This window comes from Boleophthalmus pectinirostris, unplaced genomic scaffold, assembly GCF_026225935.1.
Source record: "Boleophthalmus pectinirostris isolate CB_2022bp ecotype Guang Dong unplaced genomic scaffold, ASM2622593v1 HiC_scaffold_7, whole genome shotgun sequence".
NCBI classification, from domain to species: Eukaryota; Metazoa; Chordata; class Actinopteri; order Gobiiformes; family Gobiidae; genus Boleophthalmus; species Boleophthalmus pectinirostris.
In genome coordinates, this window is record NW_026571473.1 from 508,122 (window position 1) to 526,264 (window position 18,143).

At 44.9% G+C, this 18,143-nt stretch overlaps 1 protein-coding gene across 2 annotated transcripts; it reads left to right on the plus strand.

Annotated features, from left to right (window-relative positions):
* The first annotated feature begins 3 nt into the window (after positions 1-3).
* Positions 4-18,082, plus strand: lonp1 (lon peptidase 1, mitochondrial). Of its 2 annotated transcripts, none has more exons than XM_055164630.1 (21): positions 4-481; positions 724-812; positions 1,118-1,237; positions 1,572-1,734; positions 2,155-2,268; positions 3,946-4,007; positions 5,081-5,210; positions 5,368-5,451; positions 5,527-5,595; positions 5,730-5,881; positions 6,074-6,212; positions 6,281-6,459; positions 6,553-6,640; positions 6,740-6,862; positions 11,674-11,790; positions 11,968-12,108; positions 13,540-13,705; positions 14,617-14,703; positions 15,483-15,610; positions 15,921-16,085; positions 17,510-18,082. In XM_055164630.1, the coding sequence occupies exons 1-21, from the start codon at positions 35-37 to the stop codon at positions 17,666-17,668; spliced, it is 2,922 nt and encodes a 973-aa protein (XP_055020605.1). In that variant the 5' UTR covers positions 4-34; the 3' UTR covers positions 17,669-18,082. The 2 variants fall into 2 exon arrangements, with proteins under 2 accessions (XP_055020605.1, XP_055020606.1); XM_055164631.1 differs by lacking the exon at positions 17,510-18,082 and adding an exon at positions 16,420-17,491.
* The last annotated feature ends 61 nt before the right edge of the window (positions 18,083-18,143 follow it).

The window sequence follows — 18,143 nt, forward strand, 5'->3', positions numbered from 1 at the left end:
AAACGCTCGCGCACACGTGATCGCATAGACAGACATGGCGGCCTACAGACTCGCGGGTGCTGTGTGTCTCCGCGGATGGGCTCTGGTGCCCCGGCACTGCCTCAGCCGACCGGGCAGCGGTCTCAGGGGCTTCAGCGGGCTCAGAGGCACGGTCCTCAGGGCGGACACGGAATCCGCTCTCCGCGCGGCTGTAGCGGGGTGCAGACTGCGACCCCCGCTGTGGAGCCAGGACATAAGCGCCCCCTCCCGATACCCACTGACCCCGGCCCGGGCTTTTGGGAACCGAGTCAGTGGAGAGGACGGCGCCAACAGCGGAGCGCCCGGGGGAGAGGAGCCCGGAGGAGATGGAGACGGCGGCGGATACAACGGCCCTCACATGACCGCCCTGACTCCCATGATGGTGCCGGAGGTGTTCCCCAACGTACCGCTGATCGCCGTCAGTAGAAACCCGGTGTTTCCCCGTTTCATCAAGATCATTGAGGTAAATGTGCCCTTTCAGCAGCCGCTTCTACTCCCCGCTGCCGCTCCATCCCTCACGGTGTCACCAAGGGCACATGACGCAACAATGCGCGCTGCTCCGTCATCTGCTGCTGCTGTAGAAACCCTTTTCAGTGCCCTGGGCATCAAACGGACAAGTCCGTGTAGTTTTTACCTGTTTGCGCATCTCCACAGTATGTGGAGTATGTGGGGTTGAGCTGGACTGTGATGTTTCTCCTTTTGTAGGTTAAGAACCCGGAGCTGATGGAGCTACTGAGGCGGAAGGTGCGCCTAGCACAGCCCTATGCCGGAGTCTTCCTCAAGAGAGAAGACAGGTATGTGCTCCCCCGGGGTCAGAGGCCGCTGCTGTGGGCTGTGCATGTCTGTGTGCTGCTTATATTAGTATAGACTGTGTCTATGTTACTTGGAGCTTGTTTAGTTACCTTGTTTAGTCTTGTATAGTGCTTTACTAAGATAATATAAGAATCCCATGCATTTGTGAATATTATTATGACTATAATCTGGTTCACTGACAATGGCAAAAAGGCATATTGTGAGGATTGGTTAGGTCACATGGAGCTTTAGAGAGCTCTACCTGTGCTGTTGTCATGCACCTGTCATTCACAGTTCTATGTTGTAGTAACGAGTCAGATGTGGTGGAGACTCTGGACTCCATCTACACCACCGGGACCTTTGTGCAGATCCATGAGATGCAGGACCTGGGGGACAAGCTGCGTATGATTGTAATGGGCCACCGCAGGTAAGCTCCATCCTCTCTGACTTTACAGACTTACATCAATATGAAGGAATATGAGAACAAGTGGTCTGTTGTCCCTTGGCAGCTTGATCAAAACAATCAATTACAAATAGGGTTCAAAATCTTCCAAAGAGTGCTCATGAGAACTCAGTTTTAATGCTGTAGGCCATTTTGAATTCAATGTTAATATAGTGGAGGCATGAATTTATGAGTTCAAAAAGTGCCCATATCACTTTTTAATTTAAAAATGTTATAATCTGATTAATAATTATAATCACAATGAACATGCTCAGCTTTAACCGTGCTAAGCATGGTGACTCCTGTGTCTGTCCCTCAGAATCCGGATCACTCGGCAGCTGGATGTGGAGCCAGAGGAGCCCACAGTGTCCCCAGACCCAGACTCAGAGCCTCAGCCCAAAGCAGCCCTGTCCCTGCGCAGGAAAGGCAAACGGGTGCGCAGGGACCCCCCGGCGAGCCTTGCAGAGCAGTTGGAGGACAAGGTTAGACTATCTTGTGCAGTAGCTGAAGAAGCTGAACTCTTTATAATTCATAAATTGTCCTCAGGGGTGGATAGCAACTACATGACTGTAAGTGAGTGGATACCTTTGGTAACTGTACTTTTTGAGTAGATTTTTAAACCTGAACTTATACTTGTAATTGAGTGTATTTCTAGCCATGTAATGATAAATGTATGTTTTTAATACAGTGAGTACAAGAGCACAGTCACTGATAGAAATGATCAGGTTCAACATTTATAAATGTACTTTTTGGATATTTCGTGACAAAGTACAATGTAATCAGTAGGAGTTACTGGAGTTACTGCTTTCAGCATAAATCCTGATTGTCCTTATGCACAGCTGTCTTATCACTCTTTTCATCTCTGGTCCTCTAAAACATTATTAATCCCCACCTTGTTGCAGATCTCTGAAGCAGATCTTAGCCCTGAGCTGCACCCTCTGCCCTCCTCCTCCATCCTCATGGTAGAGGTGGACAACATCCAGCACCAGAGCTTCACTGTCACCGAGGAGGTCAAGGTAAGAATGGGGACAGGATATACAGCAAGGTTTCACTAATACTGCCTTTATTTAAATCTGGAAATAGGTCATGTTTTTTTTTTTTCTAGAATATAGTATCTTGTAGATTGGCAAGAAGACTGAAATCTGAACTGTTAAAAACAAACAAAACATAATTAGTTAATTTTAAACTGTCTGGCTTATTCTGAACTCAAGAGGCGCTTATGCAGTACACTACTAGTCAAAAGTTTGGACTATTAACTGTAACTAATTAGCTGTAATGCAAATTGTAAAGGACTTCAGTGGTTTTCTGTCTAGGAAAACAAAACAAAACACTGAAATCCTAAAAATGTGTACTCGATACGTATGTGTATTCTAAAATGTACTGTATGAATGTGTAACCCGACTGCCTCCCTTTTTAGTTACTAACTTATTATTTATTTTATACTTGTATGTATATAGGTATGTATTAGTATGTATATATGTGTGTGTATGTGTACATATTTGTGCATATTGGTGTATGTGTATATGTGTGTGTGTATGTATATATATAATCTATAATATATATATATATATATATATCTATAATATAATATATATATTTCTGTGTATATGTGTTGTGTGTATATATATATATATATATATAATATATATATATATATATATATATATATATATATATACACACACACACACACACCTGGTACACGTTTAGTATATGTTATATGTATTATATACATACATATATAATCCTTTTCATTATTAAGTATCATCATCATTATTATTGCTATTATCTTATTTATTTTATTATTATTTAGGTATTTTGTAAATTTTTTATTATTATTTTTTTCTTTCCCTTTTTACATTTTTTTTTAATCTACTTTCTACGTTTATATCGAGTTTATGTGTGTGTGTGTGGGGGGGAATAGGGCATGTATATTATGATTTATGTGGACAAAAAAGCACTGAATAAATTGCAAATTATAAAAAAAAAAGACTATTTTCAATGTAAATTCTCACTTCATCTCACTGAAGGCATCAAAATTATGAATGACCCATGTGGAATGTAGTGAACGACAGCTTAACTTAAACTTGTTTTAGATTTTAAGAAATGGCCACCCTCTGCTTTGGTTTGCACTTTTTGCATTTCTTGAGCCTGACCAGGCACAGCTGAGAAGTTAAAACCATTTCAGGAGAATTCCTCATCAAGAAGCTCATAGAAAGAAGGCCAAGGGTTTACGTCACTGTCGATAAAGCAAAGGGTGGCTGACTTGGATTTGAAAATAAAATATTTTCTAAAATATAAAAAATATTTAGTTGATACTTTACTTTTTACTTTGCTGCATAGTTCAAATATCTCTTGATTCATATTTTATATTTTCTGTATTAATATAAATGTAGAGAAAAGTAAACATGAAGAAAAAAAACATTGAATGAGAAGGTGTGTATATCTGTCCTGGCCAAATACATGTAAAAACTGAGTACAGGGGCTTTATCAAATCAAAGAATCTTGGTGGTAGATGTCTAAACTACAGGGTTAGCAGCTTTTACACAGAACCCATGGAGACGCTGGGTTGTCTTCAGGGGATATTGTAGTGTCTCCTTAGTTGCAGCATTTGTCATGAGCTAACTGTGCCGATAATGTGTTGGGTCACATACGTGTGGCAGCTGTGGCTTATATGTGTGTGTTGTGGACAGGCTCTGACGGCCGAAATTGTGAAAACCATCAGGGACATCATCGCTCTGAACCCCCTGTACAGGTCAGCCCTTTCTCCAGTCTCATGTAAACCTGTAAGAATCCTGCCTTTAGTATCTCAGTATCTCAACATGTTTAAAAACTCCCACCACTATGCCCATCTGCAGTGACTGAGTATTTTTCAGTGGAGACTCAGAGCAACCCATCTTAGGAAACAAGGCTGTTCAAACCAGTTGACTCCTCTGTGCCAAAAAGATTGGAACAGCACCAAGCAAAGACTGTCAGATATAATGACAATATAGAAACAGAACACCTGATCATGTTAAAAAATACATAAAATAAAAATCCAAGCTATAGATAAAAATAGGTTAATGTTAGGATTTAGGTTTGGCAAGTGGTGGTTTTCATGTTTTTCTAATCCGAACTTGATTTGGTTCCATTGTACCTGTGCTAAATATTTCTCATAGGTTTATTCACTTGCAGTTTCTGGAAAAAAAAAAGTACCATAAAAGTACATACGTACAGTACATACAGGAAGTAGCAGTGAGTTCTCAAACAGAATCTACCTATGCCAATAATGGGCAATATTTTTTTTCCTGAGGCCATAATCCAGTCCAGTGGTGGACGGCTACCATTACACAATCAGTGGTGTTCAAAAACAATGATTTCTGTAAAATGTCGGCTACTGCAATCTATACTACAATATAATACTTACCTGGAAGTCAAATAAACTTAAATAAATAAACACCAAAATAAAACATAATAAAAAGAGCAAAATCAAAATCAATTTCTAATGATGGTTAACTATGTTTTACTGAAAAGAGTGTCAGTCTACGTGTAAGAACTAAGAAAAAAGTGGTTGTTTTTCTGTTAGAGGAGTGAGTATATGGAACAATCTGAGTGATGTTTTTAAAAAGTCTAATACTGCAGAAGCCTTTAAAAAGGATATAAAGCATTATGTTTTAAAGATATAGAACTTTGGAATGAACAAATTATGCATTCAATTTAGTTTGTTTTAATTTATGTTTTGTCCCTCATATATACAGTAAGTTGTAAGTGAAATTGTAAGTACTACTACTACTACTAACCTGTCATATGTGTGCGTGTGTGTATGTGTGTGCGGTTGTGTGTGTGTAGGGAGTCTGTGCTGCAGATGATGCAGGCAGGACAGAGGGTCGTGGATAACCCCATCTACCTGAGCGACATGGGGGCCGCCCTGACTGGAGCCGAGTCCCATGAGCTGCAGGAGATTTTGGAGGAGACTGACGTAAGTGTGCTGCTGTTAGGATATTATGTTATATTAGAGGTGTCATGTATTGTATGTCAGGTATTGGCCTGTAAGAGATCATTAGTTGTTGTGTTTCCTCCTCTTCTGGTGAAAATAATTATTATTAGACACTAATGTACCTTGATGTTGTCTGCAGATTCCCAAGAGGCTCTACAAGGCCCTGTCTCTGCTCAAGAAGGAGTACGAGCTGAGTAAACTTCAGCAGCGGCTGGGCAGAGAGGTGAGAGCTTGCACGCACGCATGCACACGCACACGCACACAAGGCCCCCGGGATAATCTGTCCCTGTGCTCTCAGGTGGAGGAGAAGATCAAGCAGACCCACAGAAAATACCTGCTGCAGGAACAACTCAAGATCATCAAGAAGGTGTTATAGTGTTGATTCATGTGCAATAAATGCTGTTGAGGAGGAGGAGGGACTGAGGAAGTATTGAAGAGGTGCAGGGACTGAGGAGGGGGTACAGGGAAGCAGAGGTGAAACTGGCGTGTCTGTCTGTGCAGGAGCTGGGTCTGGAGAAGGAGGACAAAGACGCAATAGAGGAGAAGTTCAGAGAGCGTCTCAAAACACGGACGGTTCCTCAGCATGTGATGGAGGTCATCACTGAGGAGCTCAACAAACTCAGCCTGCTCGACAACCACTCGTCTGAGTTCAAGTATGTCTGGTCCAAATGATTTTGCCTATTACAGTGTACTGCAAAAGTACTAGTATGTGAGGTACTTCCCCCGTACTATTGGCGTTTACAGTGATAGTTTTCTGGGATATTCCAGGGCACAGATGAGCAGCCTCTGCACATCTGACTGTCCGGATAACTTGTCCAGTCTGACCAGTTTTTGTGCTCCCTCAGTGTAACCCGAAATTATCTGGACTGGCTGACCAGCATGCCCTGGGGCAGTAACAGCGAGGAGAACCTGTCTTTATCTCGAGCCCGCGAAGTGCTGGACGAAGATCACTACGGTATGGACGACGTGAAGAAAAGGATCCTGGTGAGATTTGCGCAGGCTGAAGGCTGTCATGTATGTGGTACGTTTGTGCTCATGGAGGTTGTTTGCAGGAGTTTATCGCGGTGAGCCAGCTCAGGGGCTCCACTCAGGGGAAGATCCTGTGCTTCTATGGGCCCCCGGGTGTGGGAAAGACCTCCATTGCCCGCTCCATTGCCCGCGCCCTCAACCGCGAGTACTTCCGCTTCAGTGTGGGTGGCATGACTGATGTGGCCGAAATCAAAGGACACAGGTGTGTACCACGGAGCTCCTCTGCACCCTAACCTGAGGACGGCTCCTCTGCTGTCTGTGCAGTTGAGGACTAATGTCTGTTTGTGTCCTCCAGGAGGACCTATGTAGGGGCCATGCCAGGGAAGATCATCCAGTGCTTGAAGAAAACCAAGACAGAGAACCCTCTGGTGCTCATAGATGAGGTCTGTCTATTATGTATTAGAGTTGTCAGTGCTTTTAAATGCTGTTCAGACATAGTCTCTGTGTGTGTGGAGGTGTGACCAGCTCTCTTTTCTCCTCAGGTGGATAAGATGGGCCGGGGGTATCAGGGGGACCCATCCTCTGCCCTGCTGGAGCTGCTGGACCCTGAGCAGAATGCCAACTTTCTGGACCATTACCTGGATGTGCCCGTGGATCTGTCCAAGGTGAACGCTACACTCATGCACCACATACTCCCCTCACACGCCATACACGTCCTTCACACATATCCACGCCATGCGCTCCCCTCACACGCCACACTCTCTCTTCACACTCTCTCCTCACACACCACACTCTCCTCACACGCCACACTCTCTTCACACTCTCTCCTCACACGCCACACTCTCCTCACACGCCACACTCTCTTCACACTCTCTCCTCACACGCCACACTCTCTTCACACTCTCTCCTCACACGCCACACTCTCTTCACACGCCACACTCTCTCTTCACACTCTCTCCTCACACGCCACTCTCTCTCCTCACCCACCACACTGTCTCTTCACACGCTCTCCTCACACGCCACACTCTCTCTTCATACACTCTACTCACACTTCACACTCTCTCCTCACACGCCACACTCTCTCTTCACACGCTCTCCTCACACGCCACACTCTCTCTTCATACACTCTACTCACACTTCACACTCTCTCCTCACACGCCACACTCTCTCTTCACACGCTCTCCTCACACGCCACACTCTCTCTTCATACACTCTACTCACACTTCACACTCTCTCCTCACACGCCACACTCTCTCTTCACACGCTCTCCTCACACGCCACACTCTCTCTTCATACACTCTACTCACACTTCACACTCTCTCCTCACACGCCACACTCTCTCTTCACACGCTCTCCTCACACGCCACACGCTCTCCTCACACGCTCTCCTCACAGGCTCTCCTCACAGGCTCTCCTCACAGGCTCTCCTCACATGCTCTCCTCACACACCACATGCTCTCCTCACACGCGCTTCTCACACGCTCTCCTCACACGCCACATGCTCTCCTCACACGCCACATGCTCTCCTCACACGCGCTCCTTACACGCGCTCCTTACACGCGCTCCTCACACGCTCTCCTCACACGCCCTCCTCACACGCCACATGCTCTCCTCACACGCCACATGCTCTCCTCACACGCGCTCCTCACACGCTCTCCTCACACGCCACATGCTCTCCTCACAGTCTCTCCTTACACGCTCTCCTCACACGCCACATGCTCTCCTCACACGCCACATGCTCTCCTCACACGCCACATGCTCTCCTCACACGCCACACGCTCTCCTCACACGCCACACGCTCTCCTCACAGTCTCTCCTTACACGCTCTCCTCACACGCCACATGCTCTCCTCACACGCCACATGCTCTCCTCACACGCCACATGCTCTCCTCACACGCCACACGCTCTCCTCACACGCCACACGCTCTCCTCACACGCCACACGCTCTCCTCACACGCCACACGCTCTCCTCACAGTCTCTCCTCACATGCTCTCCTCACATGCTCTCCTCACACGCGCTTCTCACACGCGCTTCTCACACGCTCTCCTCACACGCCACACGCTCTCCTCACACGCCACACGCTCTCCTCACACGCCACACACTCTCCTCACACGCCACACGCTCTCCTCACACGCCACACGCTCTCCTCACAGTCTCTCCTTACACGCTCTCCTCACACGCCACACGCTCTCCTCACAGTCTCTCCTCACAGTCTCTCCTCACATGCTCTCCTCACATGCTCTCCTCACATGCTCTCCTCACATGCTCTCCTCACACGCGCTTCTCACACGCTCTCCTCACACGCCACATGGGGAGTAACGGATTACATGTACCGCCATTACGTAATCAGAGTACAAATTATGAGTAACTGTATTCGGTTACAGTTACTGTTTCAATGAGTGGTAATTGGATTACAGTAAGTTTGCTGAAATAAGTGGATTACAAGGCGGTATTTTCCTCTTTTAACATTTTGTGCTACATCCCATTTTCTTTTTTTATTTCGGTAATTCTACTCATTGCCGGAAACCCAAACATAAAGCGGCAATAAGAGCGATGTAAACATCATGTTAACGTTGGCAACGTCAGTCACACGATGGATGAGATCGAAGAGCCAGTAGAACAGAGGCAGCAGTGCACAGGTAAAAACGCATTTGTATCTCCCGACGTGAGATATATTAAAAAAAACAAAAACAAATATACAATCACCTACAAGTTAAATATCAAACCGGAGCTACTGGCATTGGTGAAAATAAACTGCATAGGCTCATAATATCTACTAGTCCTATAGTGACCTGCCATATGAGGGAACACGCACACAAACACCCACAAACACACACCTTCATCATCGTCATCAACCCGAGAACATGCGGACCACGTTTCCTTCCGTAGCTACTGCGCAGATACCGCCGTCCTCCCGTGCGTCACGTGTGGACTGTGTTTTCTTGTGTACGCTGCGTAGACTGCGCTTCCTCCTGTGAGCCTCTAAACCAGAACTAACACCAGCACTAAAACCAGGACTAAACTAGGACTAAACCAGGACTAAACCAGGTCTAAAATCAGGACTGAACCAGGACTAAACCAGGTCTAAACCAGGACTGAACCAGGTCTAAACTAGGACTGAACCAGGTTTAAACTGGGACTAAACCAGAACTAAACCAGGTCTCAAATCAGGACTAAACCAGGACTAAAACCAGGACTAAAACCAGGTCTAAAATCAGGATTAAAACCAGGTCTAAACAATATGACACCTAACAGTAGGTTGGACATAATTTAAGGTGATCTCATATAAAAATAATTTCTCTATCAATAATATTTTTTAATATGGCTGACTGAGCTTGTTATCATCTTTTAGCAGACAAAACATCTTATGTTAACATCCTAGTCCTAATCTTAACAGATCCTAGTCTTTGCTTCTCTACAGTAAACAGTTGCTTATTCATGGAGACTTGGGCTCAACGGACAATTTGAAGAGAACAAACAAGAATTTTCAGGATGTGGTTGCAACATTCATGTCGTTTTAAAAAGCATGACAATATCAAATAATCCAAAGTATTCAGATTACGTTACTCACTTGAAGTAATTTAATGGATTATGTTACAAATTACATTTTGGGGTATGTAATCTGTAATCTGTAAGGGAATACATTTTAAAAGTAACCTTCCCAACACTGCTCCTCACACGCTCTCCTCACACGCTCTCCTCACACGCTCTCCTCACACGCTCTCCTCACACGCTCTCCTCACACGCTCTCCTCACACACTCTCCTCACACGCGCTCCTCACACACTCTCCTCACACACTCTCCTCACACACTCTCCTCACACACCACATGCTCTCTTCACACACCACATGCTCTCTTCACACACCACATGCTCTCCTCATACGCCACACGCTCTCCTCACACGCTCTCCTCACACGCTCTCCTCACACACCACATGCTCTCCTCACACGCTCTCCTCACACGCTCTCCTCACACACCACATGCTCTCCTCACACGCTCTCCTCACACACCACATGCTCTCCTCACACGCTCTCCTCACACACTCTCCTCACACACATGCTCTCCTCACACGCCACATGCTCTCCTCACACGCGCTCCTCACACGCTCTCCTCACACGCCCTCCTCACACGCCACACGCTCTCCTCACAGTCTCTCCTTACACGCTCTAAACCAGGACTAAACCAGAACTAAACCAGGTCTCAAATCAGGACTAAACCAGGACTAAAACCAGGACTAAAACCAGGTCTAAAATCAGGATTAAAACCAGGTCTAAACAATATGACACCTAACAATAGGTTGGACATAATTTAAGGTGATCTCATATAAAAATAATTTCTCTATCAATAATATTTTTTAATATGGCTGACTGAGCTTGTTATCATCTTTTAGCAGACAAAACATCTTATGTTAACATCCTAGTCCTAATCTTAACAGATCCTAGTCTTTGCTTCTCTACAGTAAACAGTTGCTTATTCATGGAGACTTGGGCTCAACGGACAATTTGAAGAGAACAAACAAGAATTTTCAGGATGTGGTTGCAACATTCATGTCGTTTTAAAAAGCATGACAATATCAAATAATCCAAAGTATTCAGATTACGTTACTCACTTGAAGTAATTTAATGGATTATGTTACAAATTACATTTTGGGGTATGTAATCTGTAATCTGTAAGGGAATACATTTTAAAAGTAACCTTCCCAACACTGCTCCTCACACGCTCTCCTCACACGCTCTCCTCACACGCTCTCCTCACACACTCTCCTCACACGCGCTCCTCACACACTCTCCTCACACACTCTCCTCACACACTCTCCTCACACACTCTCCTCACACACTCTCCTCACACACTCTCCTCACACACCACATGCTCTCTTCACACACCACATGCTCTCTTCACACACCACATGCTCTCTTCACACACCACATGCTCTCCTCATACGCCACACGCTCTCCTCACACGCTCTCCTCACACGCTCTCCTCACACGCTCTCCTCACACACCACATGCTCTCCTCACACGCTCTCCTCACACACCACATGCTCTCCTCACACGCTCTCCTCACACGCTCTCCTCACACACCACATGCTCTCCTCACACACGCTCTCCTCACACACCACATGCTCTCCTCACACGCTCTCCTCACACACCACATGCTCTCCTCACACGCTCTCCTCACACGCTCTCCTCACACGCTCTCCTCACACGCTCTCCTCACACACACCACATGCTCTCCTCACACGCTTTCCTCACACACACCACATGCTCTCCTCACACACACCACACGCTCTCCTCACACGCGCTCCTCACACGCGCTCCTCACACGCGCTCCTCACACGCGCTCCTCACACGCTCTCCTCACACGCTCTCCTCACACGCTCTCCTCACACGCTCTCCTCACACGCTCTCCTCACACGCTCTCCTCACACGCGCTCTCAGGCGATCACAGAGCCACTAAATGCTTGCTGTACTGCAGGTGCTCTTCATCTGCACAGCTAATGTGGTGGACACCATCCCCGAGCCACTACGAGACCGCATGGAGATGATCAATGTGTCTGGATACGTGGCCCAGGAGAAGCTGGCCATTGCAGAGGTACAGTCCACACTGGGGTCCAGGCTCCACACAACACAATGTCCATCAAAATATATTACAACTGCCTCTGTTCATCTGACAAAAATGTTCCTAATTTAGCCTTGTGTTGATTTTATTTTTAGTGGCTGATTTTTACTAGACTAGTCAGCTATAATAAAAATTGTGTATGTGTTGCAGAGGTACCTGGTCCCTCAGTTGCGCTCTCTGTGTGGTCTCTCTGAGGACAAGGCCAGTATCTCCCCAGATGCCCTGAACCTGCTCATCCGACAGTACTGCAGGGAATCTGGGGTCCGTAACCTCCAGAAGCAGGTGGAGAAGGTACGGCTCAGTGCGGGACCATCGCCAATATGGGAATTGGCTGTGCATGGTTTTGTAGCAGAAGTGTGGCACAAGTGCTGAGGGAACTATATAGACCATAGTGCTTTGCTGCATTTCTTTATGACCAACATAAAGAAAAGTTTTATCTGAGCATTGTTGGACTTTCCCATATAATCACAATGAAAGGGCCTGTACTTGATTTTAATGTATTCTTGCCAAGACAAATGCTCTTTACATCATGAATTATTTGAGAAAAGAAAATATTGAGTTTGTAATATCTGTTCATTTTAAATTTCATTTTCTCCGAAGCTAAGGACACTTTCATCTTATTAGATTGCTGATAAGAATCATGAGAAATGGACTGCCTGACTCTATCCCAGACAGTTGATTTTTTGATTCAGTTGGTTTCCCATAATTCCTAGTAGGGGCTGGGCAATTGGTGAAAGGTCTTGATGCAGTTTAACAAGACGACATGCCAGATAGCGTCAGCAGATCTTTGTCGGAGGAGCCGAAGGTGTCCTTCACAGCAGGCTCCAGGGGGAGCCAGGTGAACACAGCAGGAAAAACTCTTCTAAGCCTCATTCTTTCTCTGCTTTTCTGTTTCAATTAGTGATAAAATGATATATTTTTTGGAAGGTCTTTTGCCACATTTGGTGTGAAAAGTCTATAGTATCTCAAAGGTCCACAGCTAAATCTTTAGCTAGCCTCTTGCACAGTCTCCAGGAAAAAATGCTCATTTTACACAGTCCAACTGATGCAACAATTTTTAGTTGGTTAAAATTGAAAGTTTAAAAGTGTGTGAGCCCAGTAGCCACAACTGCAGCAAACCACTCTGTTGCCATGGGAACCACCACCATTAACGTGAGGACCAAAAGGAGGGGAATCTAAGAGCGTCAAAAATTAAATTGAAACATAAAACATGTTTTCAGCGAATATAACATTTTCAAAACAATAAAAGGTAACATGCTGGTCTAAATATCTTATGTTAGCAGTTCAAACCCCACAGAAGTGTAATACATGTAGTTAATATGATGAAGTGAGATTCAGGAGCAGGACCATGCCTCAGCTGCCCTCTCTTCTCATCAGCGAACTACAACTCGCCTCAACCACGCCTCGAATTTCCCTGAAGCCTGTCTGTAGCAGCCTTTCCCATCATCTCAGGTTGTCTCGGCTAACTCGACCCCACCCTCCCATCCCCTATTTTGTCATTCAGTCATAAGACCCCTACAAGGGGGGGGTCCCATTCTGGCTGGGCCAATTGAAGATTGAGATGGAGCCCCCACCCATAGTCTCAGCCAGCCATTGCTGCCCTGCTCGTACATTATCAATAAACTTCTTCGCACTATGTTGTTGTTGGTGTGGTCCTAGCTAGTGAACTGCTCTTTAAAGTGCATGATAGCTGATAACTGACTGCTAACTGTGTGCGGACAGGTGTTCCGGAAGGTAGCTTTCTGCATCGTGAACGGAGAGCAGCCAAACGTGAGCGTGACAGCCGAGAACCTGCAAGAGTATGTGGGCAAGCCCCTGTTCACCGTGGATCGCATGTACCAGGATACCCCCCCGGGCGTAGTCATGGGGCTGGCCTGGACCGCCCTGGGTAAGGCTGCACACACTCTCTTGCTCTCTGCACTCTCCCATGGACCCTAAGTATACCCTTGGCTGTGCAAAAAGTCAGTTAGGCCTTTGAGGAAAATATTTAGTTGAGATTTTTCTGACAAGCATTGTGGTTATGATCATCACACTACATGTTGTCATATCAAAAATTACTTTATCGGGACCCCTTCTTGCACTGGGCCCTGGGTAAATGGTACCTTTACCCCCCCCCCCAATGTCAATGTGCCTATTGACTGGCAATATTTCATCTTGAAAATAAGTGATTCAAGATGACTCAAACATGCGCACATCACTCAAGTTACAACTTCACAGGGGCTATAACATGGTTAAAATCTTCAGATAATTTGATTTTGCATAATAGGCCTGCTTTTTCATGTTCTAGTTGTTTCCTTCTCATTGACCCTCTGAAGTTTTATTTAGAGTGATTCATGCATGCTAAGATTACTCATTCTTGAGTAATCTTTATTATTTATTCTCTGTACTCAAGACATCATTGCTCCGATGTAACTCTTGTTTTTACTGCCACTGGTACACGCCCACTGTGACATACTTAATTCATTCTCCAAATGTTTGTTCTTTATCTGTGATACGTGTTGGGGTCAGAAGAGCCGCAAAGTCATTTTGGTACAAATGGAAAAAAAAATAAAAAATCAGCAGTTCACTAGTGTGATGAGTGTAGAGGCCTGCAGCTGCACGGCTCTGTTGTGATGATGTCAGCTTCCATTGGACGTTGCAGTTTTCAAACACGGATGTCAGCGGACTTGTTTCTTTTATTAAGTGTTTTAGGTTATATATTGTGATTTAAGATGTTAGATACGAATTGCAGATTTTCTTGTAACCATAGAGTCAAATCCATGTGAATAACAGAACTGGGGTGTATTTCCTCTTCTGTAGGTGGCTCCACTCTGTTTATTGAGACCTCAGTGCGACGCCCTCCAGCTGGGCCAGAGGGCAAAGGAGAGGGCTCTCTGGAGGTCACAGGTTAGTACGGCTGTCCAGTGGAATCATGAATATTTAGTTGTATATTTGTCTTTGTTTTTTTTTGGCAGTTTTTGTGCAAACTTTGCAAAATGGCAGCATCAAAACCTGAATAAGTGCTGCCACTAGTGGCCACTGCAATTTCAACACCTGTGTAGTACACCTGACATCACATAGGACTGCCCTGATTACAAACACCTGCTATATGAGTTTGAAGTGTGGATGCCTGTTAGATCAACCACACTGTTCCTCTTATGTCCAAGCCTCTCCCCTCCTCCCCCCTCACTCTCCTTTAGTCCTTCAGGAGCTGTACATTTAATCCCCAGCTCTATGGGCTCATTTCATTTCTCTTTTCCTTGCTTTCTTCTCCTTGATTCCTGTTCTCAATCCTCCATTTTTCAGCTGTCAATCAAATGTGCCATATTAAGTGGTGTACAAAAGCTCAGAGGAGGCAAGGGAAGGAAACCACAGAGGAAACCTGAGTGAGGGTTCAAAAAGCAGACGGTTAAAATAACTGTCTCACAGTGAGGAGTTTGTATTACCATAACTACACAAGTACATGGATGGCAACAATGATATGTTACATAATCCTGAATGTGAGTTAAAAACTTGTAAAAAAAAAAAAAAAAAAAAAAATCACTTCAGAACCAGCTCATGTCTCTTCCTGCCTCTCTCCTCTAATCTGCTCCTCTCTCCTTCCTCACCCATTTACTGCAGAATGGCAGAGTCCCACTTTAACCTTTGGATGACCCTTCTCTCTGAACCCTGCCTTGCTTTCACAGGACAGCTGGGTGATGTTATGAAGGAAAGTGCTAAGATTGCATCCACGTTTGCCAGGGCGTTTCTCATGAAGCAGCAGCCTCACAACGACTTCCTGGTCAATTCGCACCTGCACCTGCACGTGCCTGAGGTACAATGGCACGGGGTTGGGCTTAGCCAGTGGCAGCTTGGTGGCCAAAAATATCTTCTGGCAAGCATTGCAATTTGTATTTTTAATAATAGGATTTTGTTCACAAGTTCACATTTTAAGCATGTCCATTTGACAGACAAACTTAAATTGAACTATAATACAAAGTAATACAAGAATCATATTTAAGAACACACTTCTACTGATCTACAGGGTTAAACATTTTTTTGCAGAATAAAACAGGAGATTTCATTGTTTGTGGTGAAAATGATGGTGCTTAAAAATTGCTGCCTGCTAATTGCTGTTATTTCAGGGTGCGACTCCCAAAGATGGTCCCAGTGCTGGATGCACCATAGTAACAGCCCTGCTGTCTCTGGCCACAAACACACCAGTGCGGCAGAACCTGGCCATGACCGGAGAGGTGTCCCTCACCGGCAAGATCCTGCCTGTGGGAGGAATCAAGGAAAAGACTATTGCTGTAAGTATGATTGTACAGACAGGTGTTTTCACCATACTAAAATTTGAAACTCCATTTTGATACTGAGGCACAGACTCGATAGACAATACAAATTTCTATACCACGATGATGATAAAAAAAACACTTTCTTTAGACATTCAAATGTGATTTTCAACATTAAATGGTAATACTTTCTTGCAAACATACAACATATTATGTTATAGTCTGGCTGGCCACTCTCTTATATTCTGTCTGCCTCTCCTATAGTGTTATGAAAAAGAACAAGTCAGTTATTTGTCTCTACTCTGATTGGTTTACAATCTAATCAACTTAAATGCAATTTTTTCCCTTACAGATTTGTTGTTTTGGAATTGGGGTTAGGGTTATATATAATATGGTAAACATTTGTTTTTGTTACACAAAGTACCCACTGTTACAACCCAGTGCTAGGGACAAAGGAAAGTAACACAAACCAGATATGATGTAACGTAAACGGGTTTTATAAAGTGGTGTAGGTAAGTACAATTTTTTAAAAAAACAAAAAACGTTTCACATTTGATAATTCGGAATTCCCCAAAGTTACTAAACCACTCATAAACTAAGGTAGTTAACAGTAACAAAAAACACTGCCCAAGGGCCGAGCCAAACTGGCAAGACTAAAAATAATAGTAACAAACACACTTTACAATATCAAAGAGCGAACGTCTACAGATGAACTGAAACTGCCATCCAGCCGCCAGGAGGGACAGGCGCACAGCACTTTTATTGGTCGCGGTGATTGATGTGGAATTCTCCAACCACAGCACAAGAGGTGTCGGAGCCAGCCCACAGCATCGGAACCACGGCCCACCGGTCAGATAAGATAAGATAAGATATGCCTTTATTAGTCCCACAGTGGGGAAATTCCAGTGTTGCAATGCACTATTTCAGATAGCAGGCACCACACAGGACATGCAAATACGGAAGATACAAGCGGTAATACAAACGGGGAGCACCAGGCAATGCGGAGCCGGAGACAGGCCGCGAGCCGTAACACCCACTTAAAAAAATATTTGGCCTACTAAGTATCATCAGGTCTTTTACAGGGCTAAACCAGGTCTAAAGTAGAAGTATACCATTGCTGTAGTGGTTATAATGGCTCAAGTTTGGCCAAGTTCTCATTACTTTTTAGAATCTGGCACTGCATCCATGGAAGCTGGACAGAACAAACCAATATCCATGGAAACTCTCTGGTCAGAGTGCTGGTGGAATCCATGGTTACCAATTAGAGACGGAACAATTTAGTACCTGCTTGACTTGGCTAAAACCCAGGCTGAGCAGGTTCTAAAAGTATCAGTACCTGATGTAGCACTGCAGTAGAAACATTAAGATCAACAAACTAAATGTAAACTAGTTAAAGGTGTTTAAATACAGATGCTCATGCTAATGGTTTGTGGTTGGTTCAGGCTCGCCGCGCCGGGGTCACGTGCATCATCCTCCCCTCAGAGAACCAGAAGGACTTCTCCGACCTGCCCGACTACATCTCCGAAGGCCTGGAGGTGCACTTTGTGGAGCACTACAGCCAGATCTACCCCATCGCCTTCCCCCAGTGCCCCCACAGCTAGCATGGGTACCTCAGCTGTCACATGCCCCACAGACTCTTGACTCACTCTCCCATGGCTTTGGTCTCATGGAAGAGCATAGAATTTTTTCTACTCTTGTTGATTCTATTTTCATATGGCATAGGCCTATAGGCAAAGCAATGTCAAATGTATACTGGTGTTGTGACTGAAAAGGCCACCTGGTTATTGTACAAGGGAGAGGTGCAGTCTTGACGCCCCTTCCTGGTATCCTCTGTCTGCAGTAGGTGGCCTCAGCCTGAGCTCCATCACGTTCATGGGGAGAGGAGAGAAGTGCCCTGGACCACGGTCTGCAGAGTGAACATTTAAAGGATGCTCGGGTGGCTTTGTAAACACTTGGGACATCCTTGCATTGGTATTTTATGTAATATTATTTAAATGATTTATGTACGAAAAACATGTTCTGTGGTTTGTCTTTACTTTCCATTTGAATTCTGGGATTAAGTTACTGTCTCTCTGG